Source organism: Pleurodeles waltl, chromosome 7, assembly GCF_031143425.1.
Source record: "Pleurodeles waltl isolate 20211129_DDA chromosome 7, aPleWal1.hap1.20221129, whole genome shotgun sequence".
NCBI classification, from domain to species: domain Eukaryota; kingdom Metazoa; phylum Chordata; class Amphibia; order Caudata; family Salamandridae; genus Pleurodeles; species Pleurodeles waltl.
Window position 1 is genome coordinate 335,233,933 of NC_090446.1, and position 16,332 is coordinate 335,250,264.

The 16,332-nt window shown below is 43.8% G+C and overlaps 1 protein-coding gene across 2 annotated transcripts in view; it reads left to right on the forward strand.

The window, feature by feature from the left end:
* The window catches only part of DHX35 (DEAH-box helicase 35), a 494,424-nt gene that overhangs the window by 152,099 nt on the left and 325,993 nt on the right, over positions 1 to 16,332 (forward strand). For both annotated transcript variants that reach the window (XM_069243783.1, XM_069243784.1), the window contains exon 5: positions 8,659 to 8,763. In XM_069243783.1, coding sequence (XP_069099884.1) covers positions 8,659 to 8,763 — 105 coding nt within the window. The remainder of the gene's footprint in view (positions 1 to 8,658; positions 8,764 to 16,332) is intronic.

The following is a 16,332-nucleotide window of genomic DNA, read 5'->3' on the forward strand; positions in this document are numbered from 1 at the left end:
GGAATCTGAGAGGAGCCTCAAATTTCCTTCCACCCAGCGTCCCCCCAAGTCTCCCGATAAAAATGATACCTCACTTGTGTGGGTAGGCCTAGCGCCCGCGACAGGAAATGCCCCAAAACACAACGTGGACACATCACAGAAAACAGAGCTGTTTTTTCCAAAGTGCCTACCTGTAGATTTTGGCCTCTAGCTCAGCCGGCACCTAGGGAAACCTACCAAACCTGTACATTTTTGAAAACTAGAGACCTAGGTGAATCCAAGATGGGGTGACTCGCGGGGCTCTGACCAGGTTCTGTTACCCAGAATCCTTTGCAAACCTCAAAAAGTGGCTAAAAAAACAAGTTTTCCTCACATTTCGGTGACAGAAAGTTCTGGAATCGGAGAGGAGCCTCAAATTTCCTTCCACCCAGCGTCCCCCCAAGTCTCCCGATAAAAATGATACCTCACTTGTGTGGGTAGGCCTAGCGCCCGCGACAGGAAATGCCCCAAAACACAACGTGGACACATCACAGAAAACAGAGCTGTTTTTTGCAAAGTGCCTACCTGTAGATTTTGGCCTCTAGCTCAGCCGGCACCTAGGGAAACCTACCAAACCTGTACATTTTTGAAAACTAGAGACCTAGGGGAATCCAAGATGGGGTGACTCGCGGGGCTCTGACCAGGTTCTGTTACCCAGAATCCTTTGCAAACCTCAAAAAGTGGCTAAAAAAACAAGTTTTCCTCACATTTCGGTGACAGAAAGTTCTGGAATCGGAGAGGAGCCTCAAATTTCCTTCCACCCAGCGTCCCCCCAAGTCTCCCGATAAAAATGATACCTCACTTGTGTGGGTAGGCCTAGCGCCCGCAACAGGAAATGCCCCAAAACACAACGTGGACACATCACAGAAAACAGAGCTGTTTTTTGCAAAGTGCCTACCTGTAGATTTTGGCCTCTAGCTCAGCCGGCACCTAGGGAAACCTACCAAACCTGTACATTTTTGAAAACTAGAGACCTAGGGGAATCCAAGATGGGGTGACTCGCGGGGCTCTGACCAGGTTCTGTTACCCAGAATCCTTTGCAAACCTCAAAAAGTGGCTAAAAAAACAAGTTTTCCTCACATTTCGGTGACAGAAAGTTCTGGAATCGGAGAGGAGCCTCAAATTTCCTTCCACCCAGCGTCCCCCCAAGTCTCCCGATAAAAATGATACCTCACTTGTGTGGGTAGGGCTAGCGCCCGCGACAGGAAATGCCCCAAAACACAACGTGGACACATCACAGAAAACAGAGCTGTTTTTTGCAAAGTGCCTACCTGTAGATTTTGGCCTCTAGCTCAGCCGGCACCTAGGGAAACCTACCAAACCTGTACATTTTTGAAAACTAGAGACCTAGGGTAATCCAAGATGGGGTGACTCGCGGGGCTCTGACCAGGTTCTGTTACCCAGAATCCTTTGCAAACCTCAAAAAGTGGCTAAAAAAACAAGTTTTCCTCACATTTCGGTGACAGAAAGTTCTGGAATCGGAGAGGAGCCTCAAATTTCCTTCCACCCAGCGTCCCCCCAAGCCTCCCGATAAAAATGATACCTCACTTGTGTGGTTAGGCCTGGTGCCTGCGACAGGAATAGATCACACAACGGTAAATGTTGGTCCTTACGTGAGGCAGCTGTTGACCCTGGGGTGATCCATTCCTGACACAGACACTAGGTGTAGGCACTCAAGTGGGGTAGTGTTTTTATCAGGACAGGTGAGGAGTCACTGGGTGGTAGGAATATTGTGGATCCCAGCATATTCCTGTAGTTTGTGTGACAGAAATGCGAGAAACATTTAGTTTTTTTTCAACATTTCAGCTTTGCAGGGTATTCTGGGTAAGAAAACTTTGGGGAAGCCACACAAGTCACACCTCTGTGGACTCCCCCGAATGTCTAGTTTCCAGAAATGTTTGGGTTTAGTTTGTTTCTCTATATGGCCGCCGAATCCAGGACCAAAAACACAGGTGCCTGCCTTACAAAACCAGTTTGTTTTGCCATGGATAATTTTGATGTCTCCACAATATGATTTGGGTGGTGGAATTTGGGGCTGAACTAAATTGGGGAGCTCCCAAGAGAGCACTCTCTCTCTGCTTGCCGCCACATTCACCTGCTCTCTGGGTTGACCTAACCCACTATTACCCAGTTGCACAAACAGCTTGCGAAGGGACAGCAGGACTGTCCTCATCACCTCCCTCATAATGTACTGGAAGAGGAGTTATCGAATGGGACTCCTCTGACTGAAAAATCACTCCCAGAGTCTGCGCCATTGTCCTATCCCTCAGATGCTGTCTCAGTATCTGATGTCTCAGTCTCTGATCCTATGTCAGAGCGGTCCTCTATAACCCGAGTGTAGGCAGCAGTCATCCATCAAGATGCCATCTCTGCTATTGGCTAAACTGTTGCTCTAAAACACTAGCCTACGTAGACAGTCACAAAATCGATGGTGTGTGAGATACGTGCAACAGTAGAGGCCACCTTACCTGCGCTTCTTCCCTCAATCAGCACGTACTTTCAAGACACTCAAAAAACACCTTGTCACATACCATTCGTCACAGTCTTTAGCACCTCCTGCGCCCAGTCCAACAATCATTATTGGTGCTCCCACTCCCTCCTCCTCGGATTCCCTCATTACCACCCAGCAAAAGTGCCCTTCATCTCTCCATAGACTTTGCTAATGTACTCAGCTATTTACATAAAATACAGATTTGCTCTTTGCAGTAGGCATATAAACCTTCTGCGCTTCTTTATGGCACTAAAACTGCCACTAGACAAGTCGGACCCTTTTCCCCCCAGGGAAACCACACACATATTGACAAAAGTGATATATATATGACAGCCAATCACCTGAAACTCAACTCAAGCAAAACCGAAATAATCCTCTTTGGCCCACACAAAAACACCTGGGACCCCTCATGGTGGCCCACCACGCTAGGCCCTGCACCCACCCCCGCCAACCACGCACGCAACCTCAGCATCATCCTAGACTCCTCCCTCTCGATGACCCAACAAATCAACGCTCTCACCTCCTCATGCTTCAACACACTCCGTATACTGAAAAACATTCAAATGGATCCCCACAGAGACCAGAAAAACTGTCACTCACGCACACAGCAGCAGGCTTGATTACGGAAACGCCCTCTACGCCGGCACCACTCTAAAACTCAAGCGCAAACTACACGCATCTAGAACTCAGCAGCACGACTCATCCTCGACCTCCGCCGACACGAACACATCTCTCCACACCTCAAATCCCTCCACTGGCTCCCCATTGACAAAAGGATCACCTTCAAGATCCTCATCCTCGCACACAAATCACTCCACAACACAGGCCCTGCCTACCTCAACGAGAGTCACCTTCCACACCCCCACACAAAACGTCCGCTCAGCTGACCTCTCTCTCGCCTCTGTCCCCCGCATCAAACACACCACCACCGGGGGCAGATCCTTCTCCTACCTTGCACCCAAAACCTGGAACGCCCTCACAACCCACCTTCGCAAGACCCAAAACCTACTTCTTTTCAGGAAGGGCCTCAAAACCTGGCTTTTCGAACAGTGAACCTCCCAGCCCCTTTCCCTCCCCCCACCCCCCCCCAAGCGCCTTGAGACCCTCACAGGTGAGTAGCACACTTTATAAATCTCTTTGGTATATATAGATCTACCTCTATATATATATATATATCTATGTACATAGATATATCTATAGATATATCCATGTACATAGATATATCTATCTACATAGATATATAAATATAGATCTATATATAGATCTATTTTTTTTAGTTGTTGTATAGTTTCCTTGGGGGCCAAAATGGCCCCCAGGGAAACCCTACAACATCTAAAAAAAAAAAATGCCCCCACAGGGGGTCACCCTGCCGACGGGCGACCCCCTGTCATTTTGTTTTTTTTTTTCATTATTTAAAAAAAAAAAAAAAAAACAATCCCCTGGGGGGAGGGGGGCGCGATCCCCCAGGGGGCACCTACCTTTTTTTATTTTTATTAATTATGCCCCCGGGGGGGGGGGGCGGCCCGTTTTCCGAGGGGGCCGCCCCCCCAAAGTGAAATCCCTGGCGTCTAGTGGTGTTTCCTGGCCCCCGATCGCAGCTGTGCTGCGATCGGGGGCCAGGAAACACTTTGAGAAGGCCTCGTAAGAAAGGGGAGACTCTCCCCCTTTCTTACGAGGCCTTCTCAAACTGTTTCTGGCCCCCGATCGCAGCACAGCTGCGATCGGGGGCCAGAAACAGTTTGAGAAGGCCTCGTAAGAAAGGGGAGAGTCTCCCCTTTCTTACGAGGCCTTTTCAAAGTGTTTCCTGGCCCCCCGATCGCAGCTGTGCTGCGATCGGGGGGCCAGGAAACCTGAAAGTGTTTCCTGGCCCCCGATCGCAGCACAGCTGCGACCCGGGGGCCAGGAAACACTTTCAGGAAGGCCTCGTAAGAAAGGGGAGTGTCTCCCCTTTCTTACGAGGCCTTCCTGAAAGTGTTTCCTGGCCCCCGATCGCAGCTGTGCTGCGATCGGGGGCCAGGAAACACTTTCAGGAAGGCCTCGTAAGAAAGGGGAGACACTCCCCTTTCTTACGAGGCCTTCCCGAACGTGAGAAAGGCCGTTTTCCCCATCAAAGCAGGAAGCGGCCGCAAGGCTGCTTCCTGCTTTGATGGGGAAAACACCTTTGCAACGTCAGCGCGCCGCGAGGCGCGCTGACGTCACAAAGGGGCGGGTGGGGGGGCGGGGGAGACACGGAAGCTTCCGTGTCTCCCGGGGGGGGTTTAAAAAAAAAAATAAATCCTCGGGTGCGACGCACCCGAGGATTTATTGATACCCTTCCTGGTGTCGGCCACTGGTCGTGACCCGCACCAGGGAGGGTGTGTGGGCGTCGGCCAGTGGCCGACGCCCGCACCTATCAGGTTAAGGGAAGGCTGGTGGTAGTTCTTATGGACAACACCCTCACCATATGGTACTGCAACAAGCAAGGAAGGGTGATGTCATGTGCCAAGAGGCGCTGTGCCTGTGGAGTTGAGCATCATCTTAATTGTGAACCACCTGGTGGGATTGTTACAGGGCAGGGCGGATAAGCTCAGCTGATGATGTCTGGTGGATCACACATGGTGATTACACCCTGAGGTAGTGCAGGCCATCTTCTGAGTGTGGGAATAACTGGAGCTGTAGCTTTTTGTGATTGTCAAGAAGGCACAGTTTCAAAACCTCTGCATGTTGGAGTTCCCAAGAAGGTCTCTTTAGGACCTTAAACGGAGAAGAGGGCTTCTGTATACATTTCTACCTCTTCCTCTTGTGACCTGAGTTCTGAAGAAGAGTAGGAATGTCTAGGCCTAAGTCATCCTAGTGGCTCCAGATTGGGCTAGGATTTTGTGGTGCCCAAAATTCTGGGCTTGAGCATTTGTCCTGTGATCAGGCTACTGCTTCAGGAGGATCTTCTGTCACAGCAGCAGGGCACGGTTCAGTTCAGTCTACACCTCAATGTGTTGAGATTGCGCACAGGAGAGTTGACAGCGCTCAGTTTGCCCCCTGAGGTGTGGATGTCGTCCTCATGGCTAGGTGTCTGTCTGCAAAGTCCTTTCACACCAGGCACTGGAACAAATTTGTAGTCTAGTGTGGAGTACCAACACAGGTGTCTTGCAAGCTACACTATTGGATGTTATCTGTTTGTTTTGTCTTTTGCCTTGCAAGGTCTTTCAGTGGACAAAGGTTATTTGCCGGCCCTTTTGGAATTTTTGCATTTGCCAGACCTTGTGCGGACCACCTGATGTGAAGCAGTTTATTAAAGGTTTGACATGCATGTTCCATCCAAAACCATTTGTGATGCCACAGTGGCATCTTAATTTGGACCTGACATTTCTCATATGCATCCCCTTTCAAACCATTGCACTGCTGCTCGTTGCATCTTCAGACACTGAAAACAGTCTTTCTCATGGCAATCACCTCAGCTTGTTGCGTTAGTGAGCTACAGGCTGTCTCAGTGCAGCCACCCTACACCTTCATTTTCTCAGACAAACTGTTGTTGAGGACCAAGGTAGCTCTTTTTCCAAACTTTGAGACTCCTTTTCATGTTAGACACTGTCCTAATGTTTTTTGCTCCAACTCACCTCTTGAAAGAAGAGTAGAGACTCCATCAGCTAGACCCCTAAGTAGCCTTGAGCTTTTACATCAAATGTACTAGAGAACAACAGGTGGACTTCCAGCTTTTTGTGGGGTTGCCTAAGGCAAAGAAAGGTAAGGCAGGAAAAAGTTATTTGCATTACGATCTGCTATGCATTAGCCAAGAAGAAGCCTGCAGAGGGGCTGAGTGCTCCTTCCAACAGGACCAAGGCTGCTACTTGTGTGTTGGAATGTGAAGTGTCTGTTCTTGAAATCTGTCATGCTGTGACCTGTGTGTGTCAGTGCACATGTTCAGGAAGCACTTTGACAGCTAGGTCCGATGCGAGGGGCATCTTGCCCATTCAGTCCTGCAGGAGGTTTTGTTCTAAATCTAGTCCTCAGACCATCCACCACTGGTAGGTACTGCTTTGGTATTTTTTCTAAAGGTGAGAAATCTGCAGTTAGAAGTATCCATCAGAAGAACAAGTTATTTTTCTTCAGTAACTATCTTTCTGGTAGACTCACCACAGATTCCTCACTCCCCTCTCACCCTTTTGTTCTGTGAAGGGGTCTCCTTTTTAGTAGCTAAAAATGTCCCAAATTAGGGATCTGAAACTGGTGCTTTCAATTGTTTGTGCTCTGCATCCAAGGGTGTGAAAGAGGTCACATAATATACTGACATTGAGTGCAGGAGTGACTCTTATACAGGGCTGTGGTCTGTCTGTCAAAACCAGGCCAATGCTGAATTTTCTCACCACCTAGGGGTGTGCTGGGATACTGCTGTAGAAAATTCTGGATACATGCTGGCACCTTGTTTGAATATTCTATGGGTGAGAAATCTACAGTATCCACCAAAAGGAATGTTACCACTGGTAAGTTCCTCGTTCTTTTTGAGTTTCTGTTTATTTCCTGACCTGGGCTTCACAATCTTTTTATCCATTGTCGCATTGGCTGACCGTCCATCCATCTGAGACATCTGAATTAGGTGTCTACACTGTTAACATATCTTAAAAAGAACCACGTTGTTCCACCTTGTTCCAGCTTTCCTGGCTTCTGTAACGCAACTCAGAAAATGGTTCAGGATCCCCTAGAATAAAATGATCGAACAGGCAAATCACTTACAGCCATAGCCAATCCAAGAATCAAGAAACACTTACAGAGCCGCACAGTCTGGTTCTCTAGGATGAATTTGCTGATTGGCAATCTCAGATTCTGTGGTAAAAGGCTTCCCTCAGCACCTTTCCCAGTGAGGCTGCTGGGTTTCGGAAGCACTATGCTCTTGAATCAGCACCATATCTCTTTTACTTTCAACAGGCAACCTCCTGACAAGTATTCCTGAGATTAGCTTTATAACCGAGGTTCTAAAATAACCTTTCACTCTGGTGGTGACTGGCTTTGTTTGTTTTTTTGTTGAAGGATTACCCTCAATGCTGCCCTTTTTTCTACTATTGAGTGTTAAATCAAGCATGGTGGCCCATGCACCATACTGTCATGCAATCTCTCCCCATGTTCTCAGTTATGCCTTCAATGCACTTGGAACCATTTACAAGTGCTCTAGCTTAGGGTTCCCTTTCTGCAGTCTCACAAGCTTCCTTGGGTATATTCCTGCCACTTGTCTCTAATGGACCTACTTAGTTTGCTCTTCAGAGGAATAGCCTTCTGAAATCAAGGGGGTTCCCATTGCCTACCTGCCTTGGAGTGTTCTTGCACTATTTTGCCTGTTTTAGGCTTTCTCTCCTTGCTCCATTATGAGGTTCTGTTGCGACCTCTATGGATGTCCTGTTAGTAGTACTTTTTCTAATAGTGCCCTTTTCAGTGGACTATAGTTCTCTTGTTCCATCATGGGAATGTATTCTGGTGTGGAGTGGTCCTTATTCTGCCCAGTGTTTGGTGGTTTTGCTACATAATCTTCTTATGAGTCTGAATTCAGCAGCCAGGATATAAAAGTAAGAATGATTTACTGCAAATGATGTCTTTTTATGGTAGACCATGCCCCTTCTTCCAGACAATTCACCATCAGTTGGAAATTAGGGACAGTGGATCGTGATGCCAGTGAGCATAGTCGGGAAAGTTTGAGAATTATTTGCGAGGTATGTGCCAGGGCTTCCATTGTAAACCTATGTTTTGATTGTCAAAAATGCCCTCTAAGTCTTTGATAAGGTTTACTAAGGGTGATCAGTACAAGTGTATGTACTTAAGTAACTTGTTTTTCACTTCACCACCCATACATCAAGAAGGGATAAACTAGCTTGCAGATTAACTTTCGTGGTACACCATGGACGAGTAATATGATGATGAAATTCGCGTTTGTTCAGTAAAGGGTTTCTCTGCATGTGTGTAACTTTGAGAGAATTCTGGATCTTGTTTGTGAATTGAAGAAAATCAACTTTCCATCTCAAAATATGTACGTAGGAATATTGATGATGAGGGAAAGCAAGGTCTTTAATCGTATTGCAGATTGTACACTCTAGTTTGGATTACAAATTAGTTGTAATATTTACCAGTAAAGTTAGATGTACGTCATTGGTTGACCATCGCTCACTGTGCCTTTTTTCTCCCTTCAGGTGGCAGGCCGAGTGGCAGAGGAGCGAGGCGCAGTGTTGGGCCATGAAGTTGGATACTGCATTCGATTTGATGACTGCACAGATCCCTGCGCAACTCGAATTAAGGTGAAATGCTAAAGAGGAGGAATAACAAGATGGTGGTGTTTCACAAAAGGCTTAGCTGTTTTCAAGGAGCCTTCAGAATGGGAATGTGCGTTTGGATTAGTTAAACTGTGTGATTTTTAGGAAACCACAAGTTAACAGTGTGTGGATGTCTGTGGTTAGTGTGTGCTTTTTTATTTTTAGGATCAAAGATGCCTCAAGGAATTGTGTGATAGAGTATATTCCTGCTTATTTGAGCCGATTTGATGGTAGAAAAATTCTGAACAGAAGAAATGGCGCTCACCTACCTATTTATTGCATTGTATATAGCGTCACAGTTTTCATCCGAAGGGGAGAATTGCATATCACTGGTCTAAGGCATCTAATGTGCCACTGTGTCATAAAAGGTGTATCCACGTACATAGGTACAGTTTTGCTATAAAGGCTTACAAATCCAGCACTAAACCAAGGATATAATGTTCAACTTACCAGCTCTGATAGTGAAGAAAAACACTTTTTTAGGGTTTTTAGGGTCGAGCCTGTGCTAGCATGCGCTTGTGCAAGCGTATCGCTTGCGAGACGCTGTAGTAGTTAGAAAAGGGCTCCGAGCCCCGTCCATGTCACATCAGTATCTTTCATTGGTTCGTGGGCTTGCCTTTTAAAATCCGCTTGCTTTCATTAGTGGAAGGCATGCTTCCGTCATGCCTTTTCCGGTGGTTAGCCCTCCTCGAGCGCAGTGACAAAGTACTGAAAACATGCGAGGCTCGCTGTTTTCCGTCCGGTTTGTGGACTACTTTTTAATTTTTTTCGCAGCGTGATCTTGCTTGGCAGAAGTCGAGCGCTTTGCATGACATCGACCCTGTTACATAGTTAATTGCATACAAATAGCAGTGGCTGTGCACAAAGGTTCGCACTTCCTTGATATACCAGCTTAGTTAATACAGTTATAAAACGACACCACATGGGTGCCAAGCAATACCACACCCAGCCACATAAGGTGCAAAATCGTGGTTGAGAAACAACCCAATCTCATAACATAAAGAATTGTGGCACCCCACCAAAAAGTCCATAAGTCAGTCCTTTACATTTTTGTCAAGAATCATATAGCAACGCAGTATAGTTCATCAAGTAAAATGTAATTCATTGGTTTAATTGTACATCTCCGGTGTAGACCACAAGTGTCCACTAGTACTACTACCCATAGTGAGAAAGAGTTTGACTTTTTGGATATAACTCTAAGTAGTGGGAAACAAGATCTGTTCAAATATCTACAGGAACCCAACTGCATGTAATTCCATATTACACGCTATGAGTTCCCATCCCAGATCACAGATTAATGCAATACCATATGGTGAAGCGATTAGGATCAGACATAATTGCAGTCAAGATGAGGTATTTTCACGTGAACTAAATCTTATGGAACAACGACTATTAGCATGGGGTTATCCTAAGAAACTTCTTAAAGATACAAAAGCGAGAATTAATCGAGTCAATAGGATCAACTTACTCTCTAATACCAATTGCACCACTTTGGGTACTGGCAACAAGAAAAAATGAAATTATCTTTGATTTTCCTGTACAGCGTAATTTGTCTTGTGATATACAAGATATGCCGGAAAAACTGGTCATTACTTTTATCAGACAATACCTTGAGTAAGAGAATTACTAACAGACCATGTATTGTACACAGTAGGGGACACACGCTCAGGAACCACATATGTCATAGTTATCTACCACCCTCTCCAATGAAGAAGATGTGGCTGCCTAATTTACCCAATGGTTTTTATAAGTGTGGGCGATGCAGTATTTGTCATTATGTGAAAGACAAAATCTCTACTTTTAGTTACCACACAAACAGAAAATATAAGATTACTAAATTTATGAATTTCAATACTAAATTTATTGTATATTGCCTAATTTGTGTATGCAACCGTGTATATATGGGCAGCACAATCAGGACATTTAAGGAGAGGATCCAGGAACATATCAGGGCCATACGACATAATGACACCAACTATCCCTTCGGACAACACTATAATTTGGCACATGGGCAGAGAGAGGTATTGGACATATCCGTGCATGGCATGGATACTATAGGCAACTGCCCTAGAGGTGGGGATAAAAACTGGATGTTAAGACAGCTGGAGAGTAAATGGATAATTAGGTTGAGAGCTGTAGACGTAGGGTTGAATACAAAGAAAGACCTACATGTGTTTTTGGAATAATATGCTGTGTATTTGATGCTTTTCTAATTTTGTTTACTCAAGACTGTAGTCTTCATATTATTTTTGCATACAGATATGGAATATGTTTTATTCCTTGTATATGATGCTACTTGTTTTTTCTGATGAGCACTAACTGTTTGTTTTTTATTCAAGCTAAGTATCATTAATTTATTGTATAGGCCCTTTTTTGGGTAGGGGTGTCATATGTAATTCGAGGAATAATATGGTATTACCGATACTGCATGATTCATCTGACCTTAGAATACTGGGGAATTTCGACCATGTGCGTGGTAATTATTTTTCTTACAGCTGTGTTTGCCCAGATTTTGTTTTGGGTACTATAGTATTAATTTGGCGTGTATTTCTTTAATACACATATGGATCTCTTCATGTGACCGGCCATTTATGGTATTTACTCTTTTTCTTGTTAACATTTGAGCACCGTGGGACACGTTCTAATAATGGCAACTGTGGTTATTTTGCACTTTTAAATCTCCGTTGTTAGCTTAGTTCGTCGTCCTATTTTATGACTATGTAAACCAGGGTTCCATTTTTTGCTCTTTTAAAATAATGGCAGACACGCACGATCGTGGGTTCTGCATACATCTGCTCTCATTCTATACCATGGTGCTCGGTCTAAGATGGCGACCTGAGGTGATTGGTATTCTTTAGATCTTTGTTGTTAACTTAGTCCGTAGTTTATTTCGATTACTATTAAGCCAGAGTCCACATTTTAAAATGGCTGACACGCGAGATCGTTAGCTCTTCATATTTCTCAAAGACGAGTGCTGCACGGAGGATGACGGTGAGTTTAGCACACTTTAGGAGTGTCGGTCATTATTATTGTAGTTGTGTGTTCTTGGTATTCCTATACTCGGCATGACGCGCCAGCAGTGGCTATATAATACGTTACTTTTGCCACGTGGCGAACTTAATATTTCTTCAACTCTTAATGGTGGGGGTTTGTATTTATGCGAAGGGGGACTGCTAGGATTACTTTTATTTTTCCGCTTCCGTTTGGAGTTTATTATATTGGAAGGTTGTGGAGGTTGATAGTACGCTTCTCCTTTTGCTATCCGACACTTATAATAGCTTTGCTTATGTACGGACATTAGAGCACTATGTAGCTGCATAGTTTATAATACTTGAGTTAACATTTTCCTCACTTGTTTCCATCACAATATGCAGACATATTACTCCATATAGGGGAGTTCTGTTGTTTGACTCGTTTGTTAGTTTGATGGCTCTGATAAGGCAAACATATTCTTGTCTACCTGTAGTGTGATTTTTACCACTCCCCTTTTTTCCAGACTTATCAGGGTCGTTTCATTATTACATACTTGATGCTTTGAAATTGATCTATTCATGGCATTATAATACATTTGGAGGACATTTGAAACCATCTTTATATTGTTCTGATGAGGCTCTTATGTGGAATTTTGGGTAGGTTAAGTGGTGCTCACTTGGGTTGGGATTGCTCACTTATTTGTTGGTTACACAACTAGTTCACTAGGTTGTTTTCTTTTAACGTGATGGGCCACCGTCTCTATGTGTTTCGTATGTACCATTTTGGGCTATAAGGTTGCTACATATGCACTGCATGTGCTTCGTTTCCCTCACAGGGTCTCGATAAGTACATCGTCTTTCTTTTTTTCTTTTGTTACGCTCACACGAGGGAGACCCCTTTGTTTTTTGGCTATAATTTTAAGTCCAGCTATATACCTGCATGGTCCTATATGACGTTAGTCTACTTATTTTCATCTTGTACCCATGTTATACATCAGTGTTGGTACAATGATATGCAATTTTGCTTAATATGTATTTGTTTTACAGCCTTGAAAAAGTCTTTTTGAAGAAACACGTGTCGGCTGTATTTTCATTTGAAGGATTATAAGAATCTTGACAACAATATAAAGCACTCACCTATGGACTTTTTGGTGGTGTGCCACAATACTTTATGTTATGACATAGTTAATTGCACTTATGCCGGTTACGTAGATAATTGCACTTTTGCTGATAGGTTTCACTACGAGTGAACTGGAGCAGCGCAATCGCGCTCTTTCTTTCCATTTAATGAGACAAGAAAAGTCCGGTTGGGAGTTTACAACTGCTAATAGCTCTAACTCTGAGAAATTTGAGACCCGTTGCATTGCAAATGCTGGTATAGGATTTGATTACTCGGCGTCCAAAAACGGTGTAGAAATTATGGTTTCATTTTTCAGCATCATTTCGTTACTATTGATGCTTATTAATCAACTACTTTCAAACAAGCATTCACAAAGCTATAGGTGTGACATTTTGACTTCGCCAGTGCTTGAAAGTAAACTGTGAAATGAGCACAGACAAAATCATCTAAAACATGAACCCTACAGAAAAAAAAGTTGTTTTCTTTTCTGCAGCAGTTCGTTTTCAGATACTTTTGTCAAAGTTAATTTCCCAGTCCTGCAATAACAATAAGAGGAACTTTGCAATGATGAAACAATAAAAGAGTATACAGAATATTTTTCTAAAACAGCTGTCATGTTGCTTTTTGCAAGTTCTTTTTAATTACTTATTTTCTTCAGTTCTCTCTTTTTCGCCTACAGGCACTGTTGCACCTTTTCCACTTTAACCCCGGTTAAGTTCAACCACATGATTCACTGTGAACTGCTTTCTTCTCTGGGGGCTCTTCTGACTCAAATTTACAGTGGAAGGCTTTTGTTGTTTAAATCAGAGACTACATCTACCTTCTGCCACTCATACCATTGTCATTGACACTGCTTTGATCTTCAGTTTGAAACTGAACAGAAGCAGTACTGGTAGACCTACCAGGATCTTCAACAGAGTTTCACTTTTATTAATCTAGACTTTTATGACATCATTTTCTTCACCATCATCATCATCATTTACTTTATTTCGGTAAGAGAAAACATACCATAAAAGTGCAATACAGAGCAATATGAAAAAGAGGTTATAAGAAATAAATACACTGAGTAAGAGACATTAAAATGAAAAAAGTTAAAACCATGGAAGAATAGACATAAAAGAATTACTTTCTCCAATGATATAGAAAACAACACCTCTAGTCCCAGAAAATGTCAGCTAATATCGTACGCCAAAGTACAATAAATATGCATAAAAAAATCTAAATCTAAAAAGCGGCTACCCAATCTTATTCTTTAAGTCGCTAGTCTAAAACGCCATATTGATTCCAAAAAGTTTGCCACAGGATAGACTATATAGACAGATGAATCAGCTTTGAAAATTCTCTCAGCAAATAAACAGTTCCTAAAACCCATTTGTATCCAATCATATAAAAAACAACACCTCTGGTCCCAGAAAATGTGAACTAATATCATATGCCAAAATACAGTAAATATGCATAAAAAGATCTAAATCTAAAAAGCAGCTACCCAATCTTATTCTTTAAAGTCGCTAGTCTAAAACGCCATATTGATTCAAAAACTTTTGCCCCCTGATAGACTATATAGGCAGAAGAATCAGATTTGAAAATTCTCTTGGCAAATAAACAGTTCCTAAAACCCATTTGTTTGCATAGGGGACTAATCCAAGAGACCCTCTGTTTATCATATGTTCGACATTGGAAAAGCACATGTAGGACAGACTCTTCGTTCTTGCATCCCATCGGCATAACTTAGACTTATTGATGGAATTAGACCATTTATAAGTTAGAGAACACAGAGGGAGGGACCCTAATCTAAATCTGATAAAAATGGAACGCGCAGATGGAGAGAGTGCTGCATCCATGAAGGGCTCAAACTCATAGTGACATTTAAATTGCAAATAGCTATCAGACATGGAAAATGGCACAACCTCAGCCAATTGTTCAGTTTGAACTTTGAGCCAAAAAGCGTCCTTCAATGACTGAACAGCGTTTTTGGGAATAGAAGATGGATCCTTCCAATAGGACCCCAGACCAAGAGGCATTAGAGACCGTTCAACATAGACACACCAATTGATTTTAGTATTAGGGTTGGGGCCCACCAGATTGAGTAGCCCGCATCTGAATGGAATGAGGGCATCTGATGACCATAGCCGGATCCAAAACCGGAGAGGCCTTAAGGCAGCAATCTGGTTGATTGGAAAAAGATTTAAATCCATTCGGATAGGCAAAGATGGAGTGCTAGAAGGAACTTTTAACAACATCTTCAAAAACTGGTTTTCCATCCTGATCAGATTTTCCAGATTGCAATGACCCCAAAGCTCAGCACCGTACAGAGCCCCTCCCCTCCTCCCCCCCCGGCTTTGGATTTGTATACTTCAAAAGCAGGAATCATGGCAAAACTGGGGGATCTGGTAGCGAATCTCACAATGCCACCCGCCCTTTGCTTCAGGCACATTAATGATTTCTGATGATGGGCGTGCCAAAAATGTGAATCTTCTAATTTTATGCCTAGGTAATCAAAGGTGCCCACTCTTTCCAGGGAAACACCTTCTAAATAAACAGGTCTCTTCATTTTCTGCTTTCTGTCCCCAAACACCATGTGTTTCGTTTTTGCTGAATTGATTTCCAAACCATGGTCCTTGCAGAACTCCAATAACCTTGCAAGCAAGCTTGAGAGACCCATGGCTGTTCGAGAAAGTAGCAAGGTATCATCAGCAAATAGAAGACATGGGAACTTCTGCCCACCCATACTGGGGGCATCACCAGGACAATCCAAAAGGTACGGAATACAAGCATTGATAAACAGGAGAAACAGGGTGGGCGCAAGAACGCAACCCTGCCTCACACCGCGGACAGTGGGGAATGCTGGATTCAGATCACCTGCCGGGCCCCATCGTACTTTGGCACAGTTGCCAGAGTAAAGATCTTTAATTATGTTAAGCATGGAGCCTGGGACTCCAGCTTTGCTCATAATCTCCCACAGCTTGGGACGCGGGACAAGGTCAAAAGCGGATTTCAGGTCAACAAAGGCCACGAAAAGGTGGCCATGATCCACATCTGCGGTTTTCACTTTATAGTAATAAAGCGGAAGACCTGATCGATGGTACTGACCTTGTCCCTGAACCCAGCCTGAAGATGGCTTAATACCTGATTTTCCACTATCCAATGTTTCAGCCTACTTAGCAGCTGAAAGCAAAATATTTTTTGCAGATTGTCTAGTAAACTAATAGGTCTGTAATTTCCTGGAAGACTTTTCTCTCCTTTCTTATGAATGGGCACAATTATTCCCTCCTTCCAGGAATCCGGATAAGACCTGGTAGACAAGGCAATATTCAATATCCTGTTAATATACCGATTCCATGTGGGCAGATCTGATTTATACAAGTCTGAGGGAATGCCGTCTGGTCCAGGAGCCTTCCCTGATTTTTTAGCACAAATTGCCAACTCCGTTTCTTTTAAAGTAAAGGGAGACACCACAGGGCA